Genomic DNA, 26,907 nt, shown 5'->3' with positions numbered 1-26,907 from the left:
CCTACTTTTTAGCATTTCGATTTTAACTTCGTTCCCAACCTTCAATTTTACCTACTTTTTAGCATTTCGATTTTAACTTCGTTCCCAACCTTTAATTTTACCTACTTTTTAGCATTTCGATTTTAACTTCGTTCCCAACCTTCAATTTTACCTACTTTTTAGCATTTCGATTTTAACTTCGTTCCCAACCTTTAATTTTACCTACTTTTTAGCATTTCGATTTTAACTTCGTTCCCAACCTTTAATTTTACCTACTTTTTAGCATTTCGATTTTAACTTCGTTCCCAACCTTCAATTTTACCTACTTTTTAGCATTTCGATTTTAACTTCGTTCCCAACCTTCAATTTTACCTACTTTTTAGCATTTCGATTTTAACTTCGTTCCCAACCTTCAATTTTACCTACTTTTTAGCATTTCGATTTTAACTTCGTTCCCAACCTTTAATTTTACCTACTTTTTAGCATTTCGATTTTAACTTCGTTCCCAACCTTCAATTTTACCTACTTTTTAGCATTTCGATTTTAACTTCGTTCCCAACCTTCAATTTTACCTACTTTTTAGCATTTCGATTTTAACTTCGTTCCCAACCTTTAATTTTACCTACTTTTTAGCATTTCGATTTTAACTTCGTTCCCAACCTTTAATTTTACCTACTTTTTAGCATTTCGATTTTAACTTCGTTCCCAACCTTTAATTTTACCTACTTTTTAGCATTTCGATTTTAACTTCGTTCCCAACCTTCAATTTTACCTACTTTTTAGCATTTCGATTTTAACTTCGTTCCCAACCTTCAATTTTACCTACTTTTTAGCATTTCGATTTTAACTTCGTTCCCAACCTTTAATTTTACCTACTTTTTAGCATTTCGATTTTAACTTCGTTCCCAACCTTCAATTTTACCTACTTTTTAGCATTTCGATTTTAACTTCGTTCCCAACCTTTAATTTTACCTACTTTTTAGCATTTCGATTTTAACTTCGTTCCCAACCTTCAATTTTACCTACTTTTTAGCATTTCGATTTTAACTTCGTTCCCAACCTTCAATTTTACCTACTTTTTAGCATTTCGATTTTAACTTCGTTCCCAACCTTCAATTTTACCTACTTTTTAGCATTTCGATTTTAACTTCGTTCCCAACCTTTAATTTTACCTACTTTTTAGCATTTCGATTTTAACTTCATTCCCTCTTTCTATCTTCCATCTTGTTCCCCTACGCCATAATTTTCACCATGTTCCATACCAACGCGGAATGGTCTCCCAGGCTCCAGCGCCATGCCACATAGTCCGATCACCATAGAAAACGATGACATTTATATCCTAAAGACACTTAAATTTCAACACTTAGAAAATATAAAGTTGAGTTTCCATGGCGATTATTTTATAGCATTTTATAGTATTTTATACCATTTTATAGCCTGTTTATATCCGCTGTTTTATGTGTTAAACTGAAAAGGTCAAGAAGTCTTCAAATGAATTTTTATCTTATATCGTAAACAGGGATCTTTTATAGCCCGAGTCTCTTCCATGCGAATGTCTCGATGGAAGAATCCGATGTAACAGAAAGGAAAGTTTGTAGGTGGATTTACTTCGGGAGAGATGTCGAGTTTGGACTTTTTGTATTTGTTTCGATTTGGATAATTCGCGAGAGATTGTTAAAATCGTGAAATTTAATGTTTATATATGACATATTAATCATATTAACTATTCAGTTACATAATTTTTTTTTTATTATTTCCTTCATATCGTATATTATATATTTTTAGTGTTCTTTCACGATTTTACATTTCAGATTTTTATTAATGTTCTTCGCGAATATTAGTAGCCTTAAATCTCATCGCATTTCATATTTTTATTTATGTTTATTCCTTCGCGAATATTAGTAGCCTTAAATCTCATCGCATTTCATATTTTTATTAATGTTTGTTCCTTCGCGAATATTAGTAGCCTTAAATTTTATCGCATTTCATATTTTTATTTATGTTTATTCCTTCGCGAATATTAGTAGCCTTAAATCTCATCGCATTTCATATTTTTATTTATGTTTATTCCTTCGCGAATATTAGTAGCCTTAAATCTCATCGCATTTCATATTTTTATTAATGTTTGTTCCTTCGCGAATATTAGTAGCCTTAAATTTTATCGCATTTCAGATATTTATTAATGTTCCTTCGCGAATATTAGTAGCCTTAAAATTTATCGCATTCCTTATATATTATTATCCCTACGCTCATTTTAATAACCTTCAACAGTAATCCCTTTGAATCTCACAAATGGAGATTCCCGTTAGCACTTTCACTTTCTTTGTCTCCAACTGGTTTATCGTAGGGTCTAATATCTGAGTCCTTGAAAGATTCCACACGTCTTCAGTCGAGTTTTTGTTTTTCTCCGAAAAAAGGTTGGTATCGCCATCTTCCTCGAATTTGATTGACATTAACAGGAAGTGGAAGATTGTGCAATTCTTCGGGTTATTCCTGTGATAGTCGTGAGGTCATATATTATAAATGTGGAAATTTTGAATTGGTAATATGTAGTGTACCTTGTAATGTGCTATATTTAGATTTAGATTATTCAAACACATTTTTTTTCATGTTTTACTTTAAATTATGAGCTATTTTTTCATTTGATTTTTTACGGTTTTTACAATGGAAACATTTTACAAGTTTCTCCAATTTCAAAATTAGTTTCTTTATTTTTGTTTCTACTCAAACAGATACGTCGTCTTCTTCTTCTTCTTCTTCTACTTCTTCTTTTCTCCAATTTCAAATTAGTTTATTTTTGTTTCTATTCAAACAGATACTTCTTCTTCTTCTTCTTCTTCTTCTTCTTCTTCTTCTTCTTCTTCTTCTTTTCTCCAATTTCAAATTAGTTTCTTTATTTTAGTTTCTACTCAAACAGATACCTCTTCTTGTTCTTGTTGTTGTTGTTGTTGTTCTTCTTCTTCTTCTTCTTCTTCTTCTTCCATTGACTCAATGTTACGGGTTTCTGCGGGGTAATTTTGTTAACTGTCTTCCCATAATTACCTTATTCAGTGACGTCATATTACTATTCCGGATGTAATCTATTAGGATCCGGGTACATGTCAATCCCCGGGGAATTTTTTTGAATATTACGTTGGTGGTGACTCCCCGGGGTACCAATTCGTTGTTAGAAGCTGTGGTTTTAACTAATTTATTTTGATTTCATTTTGATAACTGGAGCATTCGTGGCTCCGGGTTATATATATATATATATATATATATATATATATATATATATATATATATGTATGTATATATATGTGTGTGTGTGTATGTGTATATATATATATATATATATATATATATATATATATATATATATATATATATATGTATATAACTAGTCCATTGTAGGACAAAGGCCTCAGACACCAGTCTACACCCGCAAACTTTATTAGCTTTTTAGAATGTAATATGAAGAATGAATGAACAATACCATAATGACATATAAGCTTAATTAAAAAGGAAGGTCTGGAGACTTACTTTGATATTCGAGTTATATGCAAAGTTTCCTTTGATTTAATATAAATCGATTGTCCTTTCTACCTTTAAAATATGAGCAATTTTTTCATTTGATTTTTATGAGTTATTCCTGTGATAGTCGTGAATTAATTTATTATAAATGTGGAAATTTTGAATTGGTAATAATATAGTGTACCTTGTAGTTTGCTATATTTAGATTTAAATTATTCAAACACATTCTTTTTCAGGTTTTGCTTTAAAATATGAGCTATTTTTCATTTGATTTTTCAAGGTTTTTACAATGGAAACATTTTACAAGTTTCTCCAATTTCAAAATAGTTTCTTTATTTTTGTTTCTACTCAAACAGATACCTCTTCTTCTTCTTCTTCTTCTTCTTCTTCTTCTTCTTCTTCTTCTTCTTCTTTGTGTATGTGTGTATGTGTGTATGCGCAAGTGCTTGCGTGCATAGGAATGAGAAACCCTCAGTATAATTGTGCAAGAATGAATAACGATACACGAAAATACTGTATTGATTAACCTTTAGGTAACATGATTATTAACTCAAACGATTATCCGGCTTTTAATCCATCTCTCAGATTATTATTGTTATTAAAATTGTCTAAGCCTTTAGATATTAAATCCGACAACAATTCTTCACAGATATTTTATAAATTTACTCCTAATATTTATTTCCTTCATGATGTATGATTATTATTTTTTGACCTTTGTGAAGGTATGGATTTTACAGAATTTAGTTTATTATTATTATTATTATTATTATTATTATTATTATTATTATTATTATTATGGCGAATGCATTGTTTCCAGAGTTCATTTTATTATTATTATTATTATTATTATTATTATTATTATTATTATTATTATTGTTATTATTATTATTATTTTTATTATTATAATGATTAATTATTAGTGAACAGAAATTCATATGGAACAAACCAGAATGCCACGAATATAACTGACAGGGAAGAGGGGATTGAAATAACGTAATAGATATAATGATTTTGTTCTTGATTAATACCCGATTACTTAAATGAAAAAAAATAACTGTCACACCTGCAAACAAGATCGTTCAATGAAATGGAAGGTCGTCATGGCTGGCTCTCTCTCTCTCTCTCTCTCTCTCTCTCTCTCTCTCTCTCTCTCTCTCTCTCTCTCTCTCTCTCTCTCTCTCTCTCATATGTCAAGACCATTTGGCTAAAGGTAACAATTGGACGTAAAGCAATTGAACGAGGTAAATGAGAATCGTCATAAGTGTCAAATGAAATGTTAAAGTTTTTAGATTTGCATAGAAATCTAATTTTCAATTTTGCTGAATATTTTAATTATATTAATGATAATTATATTAATGATAGAGGCTCTTTGCGTCAATAGGCTTGGGAGGAGATGATGATGATGATGATGATGATATTAATGATAGCAAATATCTACATGATATAAGAAAAAGTCTATTAAACATTAATTAAAGGTAAAGAAACGGGGTACGCACTGCCAAATAATTATATATCGTATTCATTTGAAATGTTCATTTAAATTGTATCAGTCAGATTATGTATGCAATTAAGTAGCTTTGTTCTCTAAAAATAGATTTACTGGTGGTCCAGTAACTGGGTTATTTCTGTCACCTGAGCTGAAAGCTATACTTTGTTTTCCTAATCAAAGTTTGTGCGATTCGAGTGTGTACTATTTACTGGGGAGGCCACAGTAAAGAGCTTAAACTCATTGCCGGGCGGGGATCGATCTGCTGTCATGCGAATGTAAGGCGAACACGTTACCTCTGTACTTAATCCACTTTAGGTTGCCAGTCTTCATTACTAGCCCATTATTATTTTGTATTATTAATTGCTAAGCTACAACCCTAGTTGGAAAAGCAGGATGCTATAAGCCCAGGGGCCCAGTGTTAGAATCAAACAAGGGAAGCAGTCCTCTCATTATATCTTTTATTTGATGTCGATTACAGAAGAATATTACAACTTGCGTCACTCGTTATATGCCCTATTATACAATATTCTATTAAAGTCAGTAGTTTGGTACACGAATCGTGTCAAACAGTTCACGTAATAGTGGATTAAATAGTTCCTCGCCAGACTGTTCTCGATTATCCTATTGCGCTTTGTAGTCACGCATATTTGCAGCTATTTTGATTACTAAATCGTTACTGCTCTCTCTCTCTCTCTCTCCTCCGCATGTTGGGCTCTTGCCTCTATTTGTTTTATCTTTTGTTATGAAATACACATTTACAATCTTACAGTTTATAGCATATACTGTATACATCATAGTATATTTACATGAATAATTTTTTATTTTATATAGTGTATTTACAATTGAAGTTTTTACAATTTATCTAAATATGTTTTTAAATAAAAAAAATATATCTAGCCTCTGTATTTAGGGGCTATTCTGACTGCAGTAGAACACCCTTCAAGTCGCTATTTCTTGCGTTTACTTTGTAGAATAAATACATCTTAATTTCAGAAATTCTTTAAGATTTTGCATTAGTTAAATGACAATCTTGTTTATTTTCAAGTTAGATTTTTCTCATAATTTTCTCATATTATATTTCCCCTCGTAACATTTTTTTCGTTGCTGTTCACCATGGCGTAGATCAATGTTTGATTAGCAAAATATTACGATTTTATGAAAACTTTGTGTTCAAAGATTAACCTAATATTGATGGCGTATTTTTACTAATTGTGGCACATTAGTATTTTAGTTTAATAAATAATTTCAAATATGAAGCCGAGTACGGAGAAATATATAGTGGTGTTTTTACATTGTCAGTTTTTACTTCCTGGAGTTCTTATAATTCCCAAATCCTTGTACAGCGGACTTTGCAATCTTTTAAGAATATTTTATATTTTTTTTATATTTTTCTGCCAAATCATCCGTTTTTTATTATGACATTAACTTTGCAACTCCCAACATTACGTGGACAGCGCCCTCAAAATCATTTTAGTTAAATGCCATCAATCTTGTCAGGGTTGTGGTGGCTAATGTGATAACGTCCCTGACTGGTGAATGCCAGACTGGGGTTTGAGTCCCGCTCAAAATCGTTAGTTTCTTTGATCGCTGCAATCTCACCATCCTTGTGAGCTAAGGATAGGGGTTTTGGGGGGAGTCTGTAGGTCTATCTGCTGAGTCATCAGCAGCTATTGCCTGGCCCTCCTTGGTCGTAGCTTGGGTGGAGAGGGGGCTTGGGTGCTGATCATATGCAATATGGTCAGTCTTTAGGGCATTGTCCTGCTCGATAGGGCAACGTCACTGTCCCTTGCCCTTGCCATTCACGAGTGGCCTTAAAACTTTTAATATGTTTTTGCTTCATTTTGCTCATTTGTTGACATCCAGTTTTTGTTTGTTTGTTGTTAGTCCAGTTGTTGCGACACTGGACTGCAAATGTGTCTTTATCTTCAGAGGGAGAAAATTCCCACTTTAAATCATAATCAATATGAAAGTTAGTTAGTTTTGATTGTTCGTCGTACTGTAAGACTCGCCTATTAGAAAATGGACTTTAAGAATAATTATTGGCATTGCTGTGGTATTGTTATCATCGTTTATTTTATTCCTTTTAATTGGCAAAGAAGAAAAAAAACATTAAACGCTTTCTAAAGCGCCAACCACTAGGAATATAAGAAAATATATAAAATGTTTATGGAAAGAAACTAAGACTCTTGGAGTTAAAAGAAACAAACGCTATTGTGTAATTTGTTTTGCAGATTTATAAAATTTGGCTTCAGAATATTTGCATTTTGATGAACTTAGATTTAAAATGTGTTAGTTGTAATTTCTTCTCAAATGTTACGCTGGTAATTTCAAATTCTTTTCTCTATAATATCGGCATTTGGTGTAATATTGAAATAGGGTATATAACTGAGAAAGAGAGAGAGAGAGAGAGAGAGAGAGAGAGAGAGAGAGAGAGAGAGAGAGAGAGAGAGAGAGAGAGAGAGAGAGAGTTTTTAAATAGCAGAATCGGTGAAGTCTACACTATATTTACAAAGTACAGCAATGTGTAATGATTAGATTCTGTGTATTTTCTATCGTTTCCAAATTCAAATTTAAATGTAAATTGTACGTTCGTCTACTTATAGTATTATAGTAATTTCATTCCGGTTTGGTATATAACCACGATCTAAATCTATCTTTATAGACCGCGGTTATAACACTCCACTGAGCACTGGCTATAAACTAATTATATTAGAAATAACGAATCAAACAAATTTCACATCATGTCGAGATATATATCAATCAGTAGAACCCATTTTGGTTCGAAATTCGCTACTTATTTAGAAACTTCCCATAGCAACTAAAATAGCATCGTCTTCCCCCCCCCCCACTCTTCTGTCTTTCATCCCTTTTCTGTCTTTCATCATTAGTTGGCAGGGGAGAAAATAGATCTTCCCACCCCTGACGTGTACAAATTAGTGTTTTGACGAATCTTGACTTGTCATTCATCGTAGTTGAGAGCCTCCATCGCTCATTCTAGTCCTTTCCCTCGTGAGGTCTTGTGAAGGAACGCATTTGCTTGAAATAGAAATAAAAAAACACATTAGCCAGCGTCATTATGAACATCGGGAAAGGCAAAAACAGGTTTGCTATTTGTATGCCAAGATTGCATTGCTTTATATTATTATTATTATTATTATTATTATTATTATTATTATTATTATTAAGGCATAACCCTTGTTGGAAAAGCAGGAGGCTATAAGCTCAGGGGCTCCAACAGGGAAAATAGCCCAGTGAGGAAAGTAAACAAAGAAAAAATAAAATACAGGTATTTTAAGAACAGAACGTGATTTGATTGAGTTAGATTCGATAGTTTTTGACGGGAGTCCATTTGTATTCAATTGTATGATTACCTACAGTTATAGAATTTATATGACACTTATTCAGTCATATCAGAACATATAAGCGTATTGTTGTGCATATATATATTTGTTTATCATTATTGAGATACTACCGCTAGAGAGTTATGGGGTCTTTTGACTGGCCAGACAGTACTACATTGGATCCTCCTCTCTGGTTACGGTTCATTTTCCCTTTGCCTACATACACACTGAATAGTCTGGCATATTCTTTACATATTCTCCTCTTTCCTCATACACCTGACAACACAGATTACCAAACAATTCTTCATCACCCAAGGGGTTACTGCACTGTAATTGTTCAGTGCCACTTTCCTCTTGGTAAGGGTAGAAGAGACTCTTTAGCTATGGTAAGCAGCTCTTCTAGGAGAAGGACACTCCAAAATCAAACCACTGTTCTCTAGTCTTGGGTAGTGCCATAGCCTCTGTACCATGGCCTTTCACTGTCTTGGGTTAGAGTTCTCTTGCTTGAGGGTACACTCGAGCACACTCTCCTATCTTATTTCTCTTCCTCTTGTTTTGTTAAAGTTTTTATAGTTTATATAGGAGATATTTATTGTTGTTACTCTTCTTAGAATATTTTATTTTCCTTTTTTCCTTTCCGCACTGAGCTATTTTCCCTGTTGGAGCCCCTGGGCTTATAGCATACTGCTTTTCCAACTAGGGTTGTAGCTTAGTAAGTAATAATAATAATAATAATAATAATAATTGGCATTCTCCATACCCATTACCAACAAAACTCCATCTCTCTCTCTCTCTCTCTCTCTCTCTCTCTCTCTCTCTCTCTCTCTCTCTCTCTTATATATATATATGGTTGTGTTTGTGTGTATACATATATATACTCTATCTTTTTCATGTATGTATGTTGAGATATATAAATATAATTGAGAGAGAGAGAGAGAGAGAGAGAGAGAGAGAGAGAGAGAGAGAGAGAGAGAGAGAGAGAGAGAGAGATTTTATTTGTATACACTTATTTGAATATTAAATGCATGTAATGTAGAGGATCTTGTTTCTTGCCATCAAAGTGAGATTGGTCTTTTAATCTGCACTACATTTAATGACTGTTTTATTTGAACATGTTTTTGTATATAAATAAGGGAAGCTTCTTGAGAATGGCTTCTATAATGTCATATAATGACTGTTTTAATGTTATATTCAGTGCTCATTGACTTATTAATTGGTTAAAATTAACCCTAGGGGACTAGTTTTACTATGGTCCTTGTAATGAATTTTGGTTGTGGCCTTTTTGCTGTGACTCGTCCTCATTTATGCATGCAGGATTTGGAATTGGAATTAATTAAAATAACAACTACATTAATTTAGGTTTCCAACTTGAATTTTGTTTAAAACTGACTTAAATTCTTGAAATTAAGTGAAATTATGTTAAGTAATTCACAGTACTGTACTCTATGAAATGTCCGTTGATGCATCATTTAAATAATTTTCCACAAATGCTATGAAATGCAATTGGTACGTGAATTTACGAGGCAGCCATTTAAAAACCTCTCTCTTCTTTTGATGTTTACAGAATGATGGTAGCGACACAGCACAGTCATCATCTGAGATGTCGGGCCGCTTGGGCGGCCTGGAGGATGAGCCAGACATGCCCCCAGTCAAACAGGTGGTTGTGGGCATCTGTGCCATGGAGAAGAAATCCGGCTCCAAACCTATGAAAGAAATTCTGTCCAGGCTGGAAGAGTTCGAGTATATTAGGACCGTCATCTTTCCCGAGGAAGTTATTCTTAAGGTAAGTTGAAGAGGATGGGAGATGTAGGGGTAGAGAGGGGGGGATGTTGATGAAGGAGAGGTCTAATTGGTGAGGGATCTATGGTCGTGGTTCAATCACGCCCCAGTTTTCTATACTGACACTCAAAGAGTGAGCGAGCTAGGTTTATTCCTGGCATTCCATGCATCTCTTTTTTCTCTGGTATATTCAGCAATAACTATACCTTAGAAATGGTGCTAGAGGAGCATTTCACTGGGCGACACAGGTTCCTCGCCCAGAAATAGATTTTTCCTTCGTCAAAATCCCTTTTTTATATAAATTTTCTGTCTGTTAATATTCAAGATTTGCCATTTTTAGAAACTTGCTCATTAGTTTCTACTTTGATGTTCGTAAATTATCTGAAAGTCATATGTATTACGGTGTTCCACTTCTTTGCCTTCCAAGGGAAGGTGGCTTAGTCAGAGAACATTTCCTTCTGTTAAGTCGAGATTAGAACATAATACATCATAACATGAAAACTGTTTAACAGAGTTCCCTGTAAGCAAGGCTGGTAGTACGGTACGGTACGGAATGTTCTTCCGTACTCCGTACCTGGCTAAAATACCGTACCGTAATTTCGTACCGTACTATCAATAATTTTTCCGTACCGTACAGTACGGAAAAAATACCGTACCGTACAGTACGGAAAAAATACCGTACCGTAATTCCGTACCTTTACCGTACTAATATGGCTGCTGCTGCTAAGGATATTTGTAGTAATATTTAATACTGTTCCTTTGTTTTTAATACAAGACCAAGAGTATTCACTTTTGGATTTATAAAACATGTTTTGCCATGAAACTATACCATATATTTAGTACATGAAATATAGTGTATGAAATATTATTCAAAATATTTCCCAGTATTATGACTCTTTGGATAATAATAATAATATTGTTGAAACCATCACTTCCTCTTTTAAGGATTTTATTATGAAAAAAATATACAATAATCTAACCATTAATAAAACTTAAAAGCACTGCCTGATGTTACCAGGTAATCAAATAAACTATTTTTTTTCTCAACATTCAAAAGTTACGATGTAATAAAATGAAATAAATCTTTTTTTCTCGACATTGATAAACTAAAGTTACGATGTAAGAAAATAAACTAAATATTTTTTCTCAACATTCATAAACTAAAGTTAAGATTTAATAAAATAAACTAAATCTTTTTTTCTCGACATTGATAAAATAAAGCTTGTAGCCTAGGCTATAGGAAAATACCTTCCAATAGTAACTTCTTTTAACCAAACATAAGAGTTCAAATTGATTATGTATTGCATCTTAGAAACATAATGGTATCTATTATATCATCCTTCATGCCTAGTCTTAGTTCATCCAAAATGTATCTCAACTCTGAGAATGTTCGCTCTACACTCACTTGAGTGACAGGAAGTGCAAGGGCTATCTCGGCTATAGCCTTCAAATCTTGGTGTGGATGTTTATTCCACCACGTGAATATATCTTCCCTTTTTTCTATTCGAGTACAGTTATTGAAATGCCTAATTGTTTGTTTTATTTCGATTAATCGCAAACCATCTTAATCCACTACTTTGCTCTCCCTTTTTCGGTTGTTATCAGCAGCAGACAATATTTGGTCAATTATATCTTTTGAGCTCTCTTCATTTCCACTTTGGCTTTCACTCAAGTTCTTTTCTTCATTTTTTTTTGGTTAAATCATCCTGAAAATTACTAGAGCTTTGCAATGACATAATTCTCTTCCACAATGCAGTGAGGTGCAGCATTGCAAGATCTTTTTGTGGTTCAACTAATAGGCACTGAAATCTTGGAATAAGATAAATGGCTGCCAGGAATGTTGCATTGTTGAGAAAGCTCTCGATTATGCATGGCAGTAATAAGGTCGGCTGAAAACTGTATAGATGATTTTGACAGAAGCCTTTTACATTTTAACCACTCACCAAGGAACATTCTAGCAGTCAGTTTCTGCATTTGTATGGTAACGGTCGTATTGTACACAGGTTTGAGACAGAGTAAAAGGTCTTCAATAGTTTGCCAGTCATCTTCAGGTATCAAAAGAGATTCATTCGCAAGTCCTATTTGGCATAAAAAAGATTTTCTTGCCATGACACTCTGTAGCATCTCATAAGATGAGCCCCATCTTGTTTCGCAATCCAATTTGGGCAGTGGTTTGTCATTTTTTTCTAAATACTAACCTCATATTCTGTGTATGGGTTTTCTTCACTAATTTGCGCACTTTAGTTAGCAAAGATTTTACATATTGATTTCCGTTGATCATATCATGCACACATAGCTGTAACGTATGAGCAGTACATCTAACGGAAATGACTCCATCAGCCCTATGCTCATAATTAAGCATAGGGCTTTTCTGGGGGAAGACTCTTCCGAAGTACAATATAGGATTATATTTGTGATGCTTCAAACTTTTGTTGGTATTACTTCAAGAATTAGACACAGACGTCACATGTTAATTAAGGAATTAACACATGCATAGTATATTACAAACTGAAATATAAAATACCTTAGTATTCTACAAATGAATTTTTTTTTAGTCCAGTCAATTGCTGGTGTCCAAATATGCATTAACAGTAATTGCGTAGTGATAGATATCCAAGCCTAAGGTAAGGTACGGTACGGAATTTGCCCATTTTTTTCGTACCTGAACCGTACCGTACCGTACCTTGGTAAAATTACCGTACCGTAATTCCGTACCGTACTCATAGGCTAAATATCAACCGTACCGTACCGTACCGTACGCCAGCCTTGCCTGTAAGTTTGAAATCATTATTTATTAACACGACAGAAGTTTAATTTTGATTAATCGTGACAATGAGAGATGGATTTGTCTAGCATACCCTAAGCAGGTTCCCCCAGTCCCCATGTTAACAATTTTCATCACCTACTTTAATGAGAAGTATAAAGCTTTGTCATAGTTGCTTGTTCCCTGTATGATATACAGTATTATAATCTATTTGTTAATTTTTTTTGTAATACCTGTTTTCTGAGATCAGGTTCCCGGGTGTATACATAACTATTTAATTTTTCTTTTCCTTCATATTAACAGGAACCCGTTGAAAAATGGCCGGTATGCGATTGTTTGATCAGCTTCCATTCAAAAGGCTTTCCTTTAGAGAAGGCCCAGGCGTACACAGAACTCAGGAAACCTTACATCATTAATAATTTGGACATGCAGTACGACCTACAGGTAAATGGCATTTTTGTACATTGGAATTTGGAGTTTAAGATTTAGTTGATTATATTTAGGATTGAAGAGAGTACATCATTTAAGGTACTGGAATATTTTTTACTTTCCATTTACAAGTGAATTTGTTATGTGTACTTAATGTTTTTAAGATTCGGTTGATATATTTAACACCGAAGAGAATACACCATTAAAGGTACTGGAATATCTATACATGCCATTTAGAAGTAAAGTTGTAATGTGCACTTAATGTTTTTTAAGATCCAGTTGATTATATTTAACACTTAGGATAATACACAGTTTAACATACTGGAATATTTTACACCCAATTTACAAGAGAAGTGATGTATACTTGATGTTTTATATGACTTATCTGTTTTTATTTTAGGACCGGAGAGTAGTTTATAAGATACTGGAACGAGAAGGAATAGAATTGCCAAGATTTGCCATCTTAGACAGAGATTCCAAAGACCCTTCCAGTAAGTACTTTATTGAGACATTATTAACGATTGGTTTGAAATCTGTGGAAATATATGCTAAGTTTTGTGATATTAATGGTACGTGGATGTGTGGTGTAAACGAAAAGAAATGTATAATACCTTATGTGCTGATGTGTTCAAGGTGAGAAATCAGTGTGTATTTTTCCAATTCTGAACCTTACATCCTCAACATCCTCCACATTTCCTTCATGTTAATTTTTACATTATCTTCTTTGTAGGCCCATGTATGCTTTCATTCTCAAATGTCTCATATAAATGTTGCATACAAGCCTTGGTCCACATACCCTCCATGTCTAAAATACACTGTTCTTCCTCAGTCAGTTCTTTGCATATTTCTGTAACCTTCTCAGAGTAAATATTTCCCGACACCAACCTTGGTATACTAAGCTACAGTCTTTCCTATCAATCTCGCCATTATACAAAGCAGTAGTTTATCCTCTCACCCATTCCTTCAGAATCTTTTCCTTTAGACTGCCATACTATAAACTGGGGTCAACCACTGAATCCCCTTTTCATTTTACCACATCGGCTTCATCATCTTGCTTACAGTACAATCAGTCTTTGGCCTCTTTCCATTCTTTAACTTCTTAATTACCTCTCTAATATTCTTAGCAATCAGCTGCACCTGGACGTTAAATATGATAACTCTTTCCATTCCTGCATCCTTCAGCTCTACAATCTCTGTTTAATATCCAACAACATCATGATATTCTCTTCATGCACCCAAAGATGCTGTCTCAGACAGCATTTCTTGGTTTGGATTTTTCATCGTGAGATTCACTTGCTCCTTACCCTAGCCATCTGCATTATCTTTTATATAGATCAACTGATTCCCTTTCCACACTTTCTCGTACATGTACTTTTTTTTTTTTCTCAACATACTCAACATCTGTATCTATCGTCCTGTATTCCTGTACATGATCTTCCCCTCTTTCCTTCAGTGGCACCTCAAATAATCTCTTTTTCCCTTTACCAAACTTTTCTTCATCTTATCATTCACTGTGTTTGACCTTTTCCTACTCTTTGGAGCCTGCGTTATCTCTGCTAATTATAAAACCCCATTCTGTCCCCTCTTTCCTTCAGTGGCACCTCAAATAATCTCTTTTTCCCTTTACCAAACTTTTCTTTATCTTAACATTCATTGTGCTTGACCTTTTCCCACTCTCTGGACCCTGCATTATCCATGCTAATTATAGATCCCCATTCTAAAGTTTTCCCCACAATTCATTTACCACTTAAAGGAGCTATCTTTAATGTTAGCTTATTTTTATTTTTTTTATTTTTGATATGCTCTTCTAATTTATTCTTATCAAACTCAATTACCACTTACAGCTAAATTTTACCACTTCTCCATTTTACCTTTGACTTCATCCAAATATATAATGATCGACAACCCTTATTTGTAACCCTTACATCCATTAATTTACTCTTTCATTTACTCTTAAAAATAGAAAATAACAACCTCCTTTTATTTATTGTATATAAACAGTCATCCATTGTTATAAGATTGAACTATGACTCTTAAAGATAAATAATACTATTAGCATCATTAATTTGGGTTAATAAGAATATGATCCTAGTTCCTATAAAGTGAAGGGATAAAGGATTAATCAAATATATAAAACCCCCAAGCAATAGGAAAACACTTATTAGTACCTACTGACAGAGTTGGTAATTTTCTTTTCATCTGGGTGTGTCTATCTGTCCATCTGTTTATATGTTTGTCTATGAATGTGGTTTGCCTTGTTTTTTCTGATCGCTGCAGCGCCTGTTAAATGACTAAGTGATTCTTGTCAGACTTGCTACAGAGATAGAACATCATGTGTAGTTGTACATGAAGGGAAATTGTCCATCTGTGTGTTCATCACTCTGCTTTCCAATTTATCCATTCATCGGTGCTCTTATGTCGTTTGAAAGGATTTCAATTAAAGTGGTTACAAAGTTAGACAATCATGCATTGCTTTACATGGAAGGAGAGAATCTTTCAGTCTGTTTGTCAGTGTGGCTGATATACTCAGTTTGTTATCACAATTTGTTATAGGTAATAAAAGGGATTTTGGTTAAACTTGTATAAAAAAGAGAATACATGCATACATAAGAGATACGGGTAGAAGTAAAGGATTTGGGAAACAAGTATACGTATCACTTATGTATCCTATGTGAATAAAATTAGAAGTATATATGATGATAAAAAGTACAGTGAACCATAAAAATTTGTGTGGACTAAGAAATAGATAGAAAGGGGCAAAGAAAGTCAATAAGAATTACAGGTATACAGAAAAATCACAATTCAAAATTTAGGTCAAAACTCTGAAGTTTGTATGCTTATACATGACAGTTTTCTTGATATTTTGCTTTAAATATAATACCTTGTTTGTATATCTTTACTGATGAATTCGTTTGTATATTTTCTTTTTCAGAACGCGAACTAATTGAAGGAGAAGATCACGTTGAAGTAAATGGTGTGATATTCAACAAACCTTTTGTAGAAAAGCCAGTTTCTGCAGAAGACCACAACATATACATCTATTACCCTACGTCTGCAGGAGGTGGATCACAAAGGCTGTTCAGGAAGGTGTGTACATCATCATCTCACTACAAATTAGCATCATGCTCTGAATACCAGGTGGAAGATTCCTCGGTCTCCACTCTTTTATGGTATCTTCAGGTAGGGTTAGGACAGCTGGAAAACATGTTTCATCGCCATTGGTCTCAGTTGTTTATCTGTTGCTGTCACCTGACCTACTATCCCTTTGATGAATTTGCAAGCAGCAACTAGAGATTCTGTATGAGAAATGTGTAAAGTTCCCTATTAATTTTTTTATGCATGCTAAGGGAGTGTTAAGTGCTGGACCTCCTTTTTAGCCTTTTTAAAAAGCCCCCTTTGCTCACTTAGATTTTTTACTTAAGCTACGCTTGTTTAGTCAAAGTACTATTTTGTAAGTAAAAGGATTAAAGAATCTTAACACTTCGGCATTTTCTGATAGTACAATTCAAGGCTTGCAAGTTTTTCAAGTACACTATGAGGTAAGATGTTTTTCCAGCCGGTTTTTATTAGATATATCTCATAAAATTCATTAAGCATAATTCTCATCGATCGTATCATGCAGAATAATTGTTTTTATTCATAAATGACCTAAATTGGCTAAAGATATAATGATGGGAATAAGGTAATGCAATTTTTAGTAGCAATCTAAGGAAACTTCTTTTTCACATTAGGCATAGCTATACTCTAGTGTACACATTGATACTCACTCAGTATATTTTTGGAAAAGTCATTGGTCAATCAAATGCAAGCATATTGTCAGTTTCCCAAGGTGTGTTAGAAGATATAAACTAAGAAGACTTAAAACTTATCTATAATTAAAAAACAGGATTGTCGGAGTTATTTCCCCTAATGAATATGACATAGCTATAAATAACCCCAGAAAAAGATTGTCTGCATTTCTTAGTTGATAAATGAGATACTGTATTAGGGTAGCATGGTAGTTGAGATTCAGAGTATAAATCAATCGTTTGTAATAAATTAAGTAAGCAGTAATCACAGTACAGTAGTGATTGTATCTTAGTCATTTTTTATGTATACTGTAGGCTTCATTAGTGGACTTAGAATTAGTTGTATGTTACTGTTTATATATTCCCTGTTGGAGCCCTTGGGCTTATAGCATTTTGCTTTTTCAACTAGGGTTATAGCTAGCTTGTAATGATAATAATACTCCAAATTATATTGTTTAGCTCCTGTTACTATCACACAACTATAATTTGCTACTGCTGTATAGACACATACATACAAACATTCAAATTTGTGTCTTTTTCCCTTTTAGAGGGACTGGTCTCGGGTTCTAAAGCTTCTAGTTCTCGGAACAGTATGTCCTTTATGATGAAGCTGCAAACCGCACACCTTACTAACCCCCCCCCCACTTATGGCACAGGGCATTTTACTACTCAATCAATAGAGGATTAATAAGTTTCAACACAGCATTTATTTTATCAGTCCTCCTCTATTTGGGCTCAAAATTGACTCCTCTCTCCATGAATTAGGCTAGTGTGTAAATAATATATATATGTATATATGTATATATATATACAGTATATATGTAAGCATATATCTTCAGTGTGTATATATGTATATATTTCTTTCTTTTTTCACTCTTTTTTCCCCTGTGGAAATAGTGACATCAGAAAGCAATAACTTGATTAAACTTGTTATGGTGGTTGAGTTCAGTTTCTTCTAGTTTGAGTAAGATGTATCTGAATTCAGTAGATGTACGTATAAATGAGCTGAAATAGATCTTAAGTCTCTTGGTATCAGATAACTCTACTTGGTAGTATAAATCTTTCCACCATGCAAAGGTTTAAATGCATTTCCATAAGGAAAGAGCGTCTTCATTTATTTCTCATTCAGATTCAAGATTTGTAGGGATAAGAACTGTATATCCAGTATTGAGAGGAAATTAAGAATGATAAGAGGTAGTTGTGGCTATTGATTATGTATCATCATCTCCTCCTGCACCTATTGACGCAAAGGGCCTGTTAGATTTCGCCAGTCATTCCCATTATGAGCTTTTAAATCAATATTTACCTCAAGTACAGTAATAACCAAACTATACTCCATTTCTTTTATCGAGGCAGATTTGCACCGACTCGCAGCGGTGCCCTTTTAGCTCAGAAAATTTTCCTGATCGCTGATTGGTTAGAATTATCTCGTCCAACCAATCAGCGATCTGGAAACTTTTCCGAGCTAAAAGGGCACTGCTGTGAGTCAGTGCAAATCTGCATCGCTAAAAGAAATTGACTATAGATCATAACATACAAAATACGACTAAAAAGGTTCTTCAACTCCAGCTACTGTGCAAATGTCTTTACATGTAAGATAGCCTACCAGACTGTCACTCAGGCTGTGAACAGTGCCATTACTGCTCTGTTCAAGAATAGATTGGGCAAAGTGATATAAGACTTGTGTGATTCTGATCACGTTGTCTCTTCAGATTGGTTAATAGATCTTTAAGTCCTCTGGATAATAGATTTTTTAAGGTTTTTCTAAGAATGTATTTTCATGTAAGTTGTGATGTAAGAAAATGAGCTGTTGATGGAGTACATAAAGATTCTTTGCAGGTTATACAGTGTTGAAAAGGCATAGTGAAGAGAAACTACAGACACAAGTCAAAGTTTGAAATTGTTTTGAGGATGATAAGCAAGAGAAAATTATGTGATTTATGGAAACTAAAAATGGAATACTGTAATGGATATTAATATAAGTGATGGAAGAATAGAAGGAATTGATTGGTTTTGGAATTTGGAAGTGAGTACTTTATAGTGGACAAGGGTGTGAGGAGAAAAGAGTCGAGTCATGAAATAGAAAGCTTGAGAAAAAAGAGGTCTGTGCAAAAGAATAGGAGTAGACTGAAAATGACTATGGAAGCCAATGTGTAAATTTAAAGGATTATTAAACCACCCCTCTTGTATGTTGGGTGGGCATTGTAGGGAAATGTCTCAAGCTGTTGAGGTGAAAATATTATGACATTTTATGAGTTGTGTGAAGAATTGATAGGATGAGAAATGAGGATGTAAGAGAAAGTGGTAAAAAGGTTAATGTATATATATTATGGTCTTTTTGTTATGGTACAACTATCTACTAGAATTTAGAACACTAAAATTCATTGTTAATTTTTTTATGGATGAATTGAGCTATGATCTCTTTACTGTTCCCCTCCAATTTGTTTATAGGAATAGTTACTGCTGTCAAGGAGGATATGTCTGGTAGGAGCATTATGTAAAACTACCCGGTAATTTAATTTTTTTATTTTGAATTTTTCTTTGTAAAGTTCCAGTTAACAAGGAATAGAATATTGATAAGGGGTCATTTTTATAATTCAATTTACTGATGTTATTGCATGGTGGTATTGACAAGGAAAAGCAAAAAGCTTTGTACTGTTTTTTAAATGAAACAAATGATGAAGAATATTTGGATAACTATTCCAAAAAAAATTTGCTGAGACATTAGCCATAGTATGGAGTACTTCTAGGAGAAGGATGCGCTTAAATCGAACCAATTTTCTATAGTCTTGGATAGTGCCTGGGTCTCTGTACCGTGGGTTACAGGTCTCTTGCATGAGGCTGCACTCAAGCATACCTTCGTGTTAACCCTTTTACCCCCAAAGGACGTACGGGTACGTTTCACAAAACTCATCCCTTTACCCCCATAGACGTACCGGTACGTCCTTGCAAAAAACTGCTATTTACATTTTTTTTGCATATTTTTGATAATTTTTTGAGGAACTTAAGGCATTTTCCAAGAGAATGAGACCAACCTGACCTCTCTATGACAAAAATTAAGGCTGTTAGAGGAATTAAAATAAATATACTGCAAAATGTGCTTGAAAAAAAATAACCCCTGGGGGTTAAGGGTTGGAAAGTTCCAAATAGCCTGAGGGTAAAAGGGTTAATTTGCTCTCCTTTTTATTTTAGTTGGGTTGGATAGGCTTAATAGGAGGGTCAGTTGTGCCGGGTAGTTGATCAAGGGGTTGTATTTTCATTATTTTTTCTGTATATTTATCCTTGGTCTTCATTTTATAAACCATCCCAACTTTTCTTCTTTCTGTATATAAACATGTTCATATTGTTATTTTATTTTATATCCTATTTCTGTCTTCTTTTATTCTTTATATCTGTTTTTTTTTTTCAATACTAGGGTGCCCAGGGCTTATATCATTCTGCTTCTCCATATAGGGTTGCAGCTTGGTTTATAAATGATAGCAACTGAGATATACATTACAGTATTATGGCATAGTGGTCAGAAATAAGAGTAGACTGACTTTTAACATCTGCCTGAAACATGGGAAGATCATGTAGAACTAAATTCAGGACATTACCAGAAGCAAGAGTTGAGTAACCGAGATGTCCATTGCCACAAACCAGTGGTCAGAATTAACAGTGGAAAGACTAGTCCACACCTAGTCCTCACCTCGGGCAGAAACACATGTAGAACTACAGTATAGTAAAGTCAAACTATTACCAAATGTATGAGGCAATTAATTTGTCATGTGAAAAAAATAAGAAGAATGACAGAATTTCAGAGCTAGCATGCAAGTTTGGCTTAGCAATAGAGTTCTCAGAGATAATAGCTGTTGATTGTGCTAAACTAATTTTTTCAACATAGTCATTGCTATTGGATGTGCGATAGTCTGACAAAATGTATGCAGTGCAGTATATCGTTTTATGGTTGTCTGATTCAAACTTTGTCTAATTAATGCACAGTGAGTGCTACCGTGATAGATAAAGCTGGGTTCATCAAACTAAAAATTAACCCTTTTACCCCCAAAGGACGTACTGGTACGTTTCACAAAACTCATCCCTTTACCCCCATGGACGTACCGGTACCGTACGGTACGTCCTTGCAAAAAACTGCTATTTACATTTTTTTTTTTTTTGCATATTTTTGATAATTTTTTTTGAGAAACTTCAGGCATTTTCCAAGAGAATGAGACCAACCTGACCTCTCTGTGATGAAAATTAAGGCTGGTAGAGCAATTTAAAAAAAGTATACTGCAAAATATGCTTGAAAAAACCAGTTAAGGGTTGGAAAGTTCCAAATAGCCTGGGGGTAAAAGGGTTAAGTAACACTACATTACCCTAATTTTTAGAATGTATCTAAACAAATTGATTAGAGCCCTATTTAATGCAGGTTAAGATAGTTTTGAAAAAACAAATGTTACAATAAGGAGAGAAGATAGGATTAAGCAAAAATATATAGGTTTTCTAATAATGTATCAACTTCCCCTCTTTAATTACACTTCACAACACAGCTATAAAAAAAAAAAACAGAAAAATTGCAAAGGAAAGAAATTACTGTATACATAAATCTACCCAACACTTGAAAACAAGGACACAGATGCCATGGGATAGCTCAAGTTTAGAGATAACTGTTATATGGTTACCACCTAGTTACCACAAATACTAGCATAGATTCCCCTTTCCATTGATAAGAATGGGTAGGTTTTGTGAATAGCCTCTGAATTTTAGCAAAGTGATACAATTTCTTTTCTATAAAATTACTAAGTCATCATGGGAGATTGTTCTAATTTGACTATTCATTAATTGTGCTGATAGACTAGAATATAATTTTTAAAGGACATTTATGATTTAGGATTGTTATATTATAAATGATTTTAAGTTGTACATAATGTCATATCTGTTATGTTACGGATTAGATGACAACAGATTAAAGGAAATGTTGATTCCTTTTTGGTGTCGGTTTGAAACTGGATATCTTGTTAAAGTAGATATTGTAACGAATCTGCTCAGTAATATTTTTTAGATCCAGATTTTAAATGCCATGGACATATTCTTATTTTAGTATGCCCGGTTTTGTGATTCTTTAATCTTGAACACAAAATGAGTACTTTCATAATTTTTCTCGTTTGATTTTCATCTATAACACTATAGTGAAGTAACCCCCAATTACATTTTTCACTGTGGATTTGTTAAGGTTTTTGCCGTTGTTTAAACTCACAACAATAACTCACAGATAACGTGTTGGAACTGAATAGCGATTTTTTTCATTTGGTAGATATCCAAAGAAATTTTCATGTCATATATTAATACTGTACATATTTCCATTTCATTTTTTTTTTTTGTAAATTCAGAACCTTTAACTGCATCAGTTAGCAAGTTTAGAGCTGTATACTATGTGATATAATTTTCTTATTTTGCTGTTCACATTTTTTTGTTAGCGCATCTAAAATTATTCACTTGCAAAGACATATTCTTTTTACTTGTAATGTTATATTTTCACATGCTATACTGTTAAAAAGGTAACCTTAGATATATGGATTGTTTTTAAATTAAAAAATAAACACTGTATACTTCACCATATCTGTATTTAAGTATTCATCTCTCTTTCTCACACAGATTGGTTCCAGGAGTAGTGTATATTCTCCAGAAAGTAGAGTTAGGAAAACAGGTTCTTTTATATATGAAGACTTCATGCCAACAGATGGTACAGATGTCAAGGTAAGAAGAGATTTTCTTCATGTGTGAAATGTTTTTCACATCTCTCCCTGCATATACAGTATTTTTTCTCTTTTTTTATTTACTTGGCTTTTGAATAAGAATGCATACAGCTTGTTTTATTTCCATGTTATGGTTTCTTTAGGTTAAACTGTTTCCCTGTTTCCTTTAAATTTCTAGCGAGTTATATTTAAATATTCGTATTTATTTTTATAGGTATATACAGTAGGTCCTGATTATGCACATGCAGAAGCTCGAAAATCTCCAGCGCTTGACGGAAAGGTAGAACGCGATAGTGAAGGCAAAGAAGTACGGTATCCTGTCATATTATCCAACGCAGAAAAACTAATAGCGAGAAAAGTCTGCATTGCCTTTAAGCAAACTGTTTGTGGATTTGATTTGTTAAGGTAAGTTTATTGACTTAAGAGTGATTTTGTATTGTATTTGATTTGATTTTAAAGAAAGAAATTATAGTCTGTAGAGTAACGCCATATCCAGTAATTCCTCTCATTACTTTTTCCCTTTGATCAAAGTCTGTGTTACAACTTATTTATTTTTAATCTTGATTTTTAGGAAATTATTGTTGCTTTTGTTCCCAACACCTTATCTTTATGATAATTGACATTGATGATGTTTGGTTGATTGGTATTTACTCCATGTAAGCCTTAGGTACACTATACTAGTTTCAGGTTATGCAAGCTTAATGAAATTTCTTTGGAATCCCTTTTTTGTCAAACTTTTGCTGTTTAAAAGGTTGCACATAATTTTCCAAGATCCAACATTATGGAGCTATGAATTCCAACAGTAAGGGGTTATGAACTCCTTTGTAAAGAGGAAATATAAATTCTGTATAATCTTTTGGCTTTATCTTCCTTCAATAATTCTTCTTCTCTTAAACAGAATCATATATGAAATCTTCCTCGTTGTCTCTTCCAAAAGCTTTTTTTATTGATTTTGTGTTTTCTTCTAACTTTCAACTTAAAGAGTTCTAATGCTGCTGACCTATTCATTCACCATTTTATCAATCTTTTACCTTTGAAGTCATGTCAGGTAACAAAGTACAGCATGTTGGAAAGGTATCTGACCCTAACGATATCCCTCCTTAATGTATCTCAATGAATTTGCTCATGAGTTTACCTCAGAAATTTATTGTAATATTTTCCATATCCTGTATTATACACATATTTATCTACGATTTGGAAGGATATCCTTGTATAGACTATTTCAATATTTGGTGGCTGCTGTGACCATTCAATCTACCCTACCATTTTCATAGTTCTACTGAAGCTCAAGTTGATAAGATAGATAAAACTTTGTAATACTCAGTCAAGTGATTTTCCTGGTTTGCACAGTTTATATAAAAGGAGTTCCAGTGTGTAAGTGTATTTTAGTGTCTAGGTTTTGTTTTATTGACTTTATTCAAACAGATAAATCCTTTAGTAGCATTAGGGATACGGATTTCCAGATGTGGTAGTTTGTAAAATATCCTCAGCTCATAGGATATCCTGATGAAATCCTGTTAAGGAAGGTATTGCCTTCCTGAAAAAAAGGAAGCAGATGATTTGATGACGACCTAATGGTAGTGTTGTTATTATTTATAATACAGAAAAAGGAAAATTAATTTTGTTGTCGGTTTTAACCACCTTCAGTATATGTTATAGACAAATATTTTTAGTAATTTTTGTTATTTTCTGAATTTCAGGGCCAATGGAAAGTCATATGTCTGTGATGTTAATGGGTTTAGTTTTGTTAAAAATTCAAGTAAATATTATGATGACTGTGCGAAAATACTCGGAAACATGATTCTAAGGGAATTGGCGCCGACCTTTCACATTCCATGGGCGATGCCCTTTCAGTTAGATGATCCTCCAATAGTACCAACAACTTTCGGCAAAATGTAAGTACATATTTCATCGTATAGGATACTTCTATTTATTAAGGTGTGAGGCATGTATTTTAATACAGTTGCAAATTAATGATTTTGTATGTGAAATGTTTTTACAGTGTATGTACATTGTAAATATATCCAGATTTATTCTGGTGTAGCCTGTTATGGCTAAGTACATTAATGATCATGCGTATGGGAGTATATTTAATAAAATTGAATTTTTTCTTTCCCTAAGGATGGAATTGAGATGTGTAGTAGCGGTAATTAGGCACGGTGACAGAACTCCAAAGCAGAAAATGAAGATGGAAGTTAGGCATCCAAAGTAAGGTTGTTTTTTATTTAGTATATTAAGCTCTATAGCTAGGGCTAAACAAATAGCTACATGCTTTTTTTGCAATTTGCTAAATAATTTACTTTTTACATTTATTAATATAATTACTGTACGTAGTTAGAAATGCTGAATGCTACAAGCAGAATATTTCAAGATAAATAAGTTTGTAAAATTGATAGGAATAAGTCAAATCAGAAATGAGACTTTTGTCAACATGTCCAACAAAAAGCATTACAGTACTTAATTTACTTTACTTACTTTAAGGACTGCTTTTCTGGTCCCATACAGCTGGGGAGGCCTACTCTAAAGGACCCTCACATTCATTTTATCGTATACATTCCTAGGCATTCAGCATTTCACTCCGCTTATTGCTTGTTTACTGTCAGGTCCATATTATTGAAGGACTTAGAGAAGAAGAAAGTCTTCAGTTTCCGCTTGAAAGACAGCAAGGGAGCCCTACTTTAAAGGACCTTCACATTAATTTTATTATATACATTCCTTAGCATTCAGCATTTCGCTCTGCATATTGCTTGTTTACTGTCAGGTCCATGTTATTGAAGCACTTAGAGAACAAGAAAGTCTTCTGTTTCCTCTTGAAAGACAGCAAGGGGGCCCTACTCTAAAGGACTTTCATATTCATTTTATTGTATACATTTCAAGGCATTCAACATTTCACACTGTACAGTATATTGGTCGTTTACTGTTAGGTCCACATTATTGAATCGCTTAGAGAACTAAAAAGTCTTCAGTTTTTCCTTGAAAGCCTTTGTATCTTCATTCTTTTGGTTGTTTAGTTGGAGCTTATTGTATAGTCTTGGGGCTGCATATGTAAAGGTTCTAGAGCCTACAGTGGATATATATTTAGGTTCAAATAATTTGAAACCATCTGTAACTATTCTTGTGTGAATACAATTTATTGACCACACAATATGTAGCAATTCTCGTAGATATTTAGGATGTCCAGTTCTTGTGACTTGATGGGCTATTGTACCAAATTTGAACTCATGAATATCCACTGATTTAACTATTTTAATAGGAAAATCATTTCCCAATTTAATCACAGCCAGTGTGAAAGTTCCAGTATCTGGTACAGTATTGAGCCTTAGGAAAGAAAAGGCAAGACTGTTAAAATTAAGTACATATCGAATAATTCATTGTGGTTACTATAATGTTTAAAGGCCTGATTGCAAAAGTCAGTCAGAATTATGAAAAAAAATCTAATAAAGCATTCCTGAAGAGCATTAAATTTAAGATAATAGAGATTAATATGTAGGCTAGAGATAAGGAATTTGATACTGTAGCTGTAAGTATTTGGCCTCGCAGTTCAAAATGTGAATCGGCAGCTGACAACCAAATAGGAAAACAATACTGTACAGTATTCAAAGAATAGCAGAATAAAAGAATTAATATGTATATCCTTTGGATCAACAAGTCCCTAAAATTCTTGAAAGACTAACTACTGTATACCAAGTTTTTGTGGAATTAGAGTAGAGACATGTACAAGATGTTTCTCAAAATTGAATTTGTAGTGAAGAATTAGAAAAAATTTAAATATATTAATCTAACCTCATCCTAAATTAAAGACCATACAGTGGAACCTCTACATACGAATTTAATCCGTTCCAGAACCAACTTCGGATGTAGAAAATGTTCGGTTGTCGAAACGAATTTTCCCATAAGAATACATTGAAATAGGATTAATCCGTGGTTGAGCCCAAAAACCTATGATAACTTCTTAATAAACTACTACACATAATTTTCCCATGAGAATAATGAACACTAAATTAGATAATAGACATGTAAATAAGAAGAATAGACATGTAAATAAGAAGAATTAGCAAAAAATGATAAATAAGAAACGGGTTTTTAGCGT

The 26,907-nt window shown here is 33.4% G+C and overlaps 1 protein-coding gene across 19 annotated transcripts in view; it reads left to right on the top strand.

The window, feature by feature from the left end:
* l(1)G0196 (inositol hexakisphosphate and diphosphoinositol-pentakisphosphate kinase) overlaps positions 1-26,907 on the top strand; it is a 485,360-nt gene that overhangs the window by 175,342 nt on the left and 283,111 nt on the right. For 14 of the 19 annotated variants that reach the window (XM_068363303.1, XM_068363287.1, XM_068363285.1 and 11 more), the window contains 8 exons: positions 9,887-10,105; positions 13,169-13,309; positions 13,695-13,785; positions 16,227-16,474; positions 22,717-22,818; positions 23,032-23,222; positions 24,518-24,712; positions 24,939-25,025. In XM_068363303.1, the coding sequence (XP_068219404.1) occupies positions 9,887-10,105; positions 13,169-13,309; positions 13,695-13,785; positions 16,227-16,474; positions 22,717-22,818; positions 23,032-23,222; positions 24,518-24,712; positions 24,939-25,025 (1,274 nt within the window). The remainder of the gene's footprint in view (positions 1-9,886; positions 10,106-13,168; positions 13,310-13,694; positions 13,786-16,226; positions 16,475-22,716; positions 22,819-23,031; positions 23,223-24,517; positions 24,713-24,938; positions 25,026-26,907) is intronic. The other 5 variants (XM_068363294.1, XM_068363301.1, XM_068363300.1 and 2 more) reach the window with 1 other exon arrangement.

This window comes from Palaemon carinicauda, chromosome 40, assembly GCF_036898095.1.
Source record: "Palaemon carinicauda isolate YSFRI2023 chromosome 40, ASM3689809v2, whole genome shotgun sequence".
Classification (NCBI taxonomy): Eukaryota; Metazoa; Arthropoda; class Malacostraca; order Decapoda; family Palaemonidae; genus Palaemon; species Palaemon carinicauda.
Note: the sequence above shows the minus strand (reverse complement) of the source record. Positions and strands in the feature narration are given on the sequence as shown.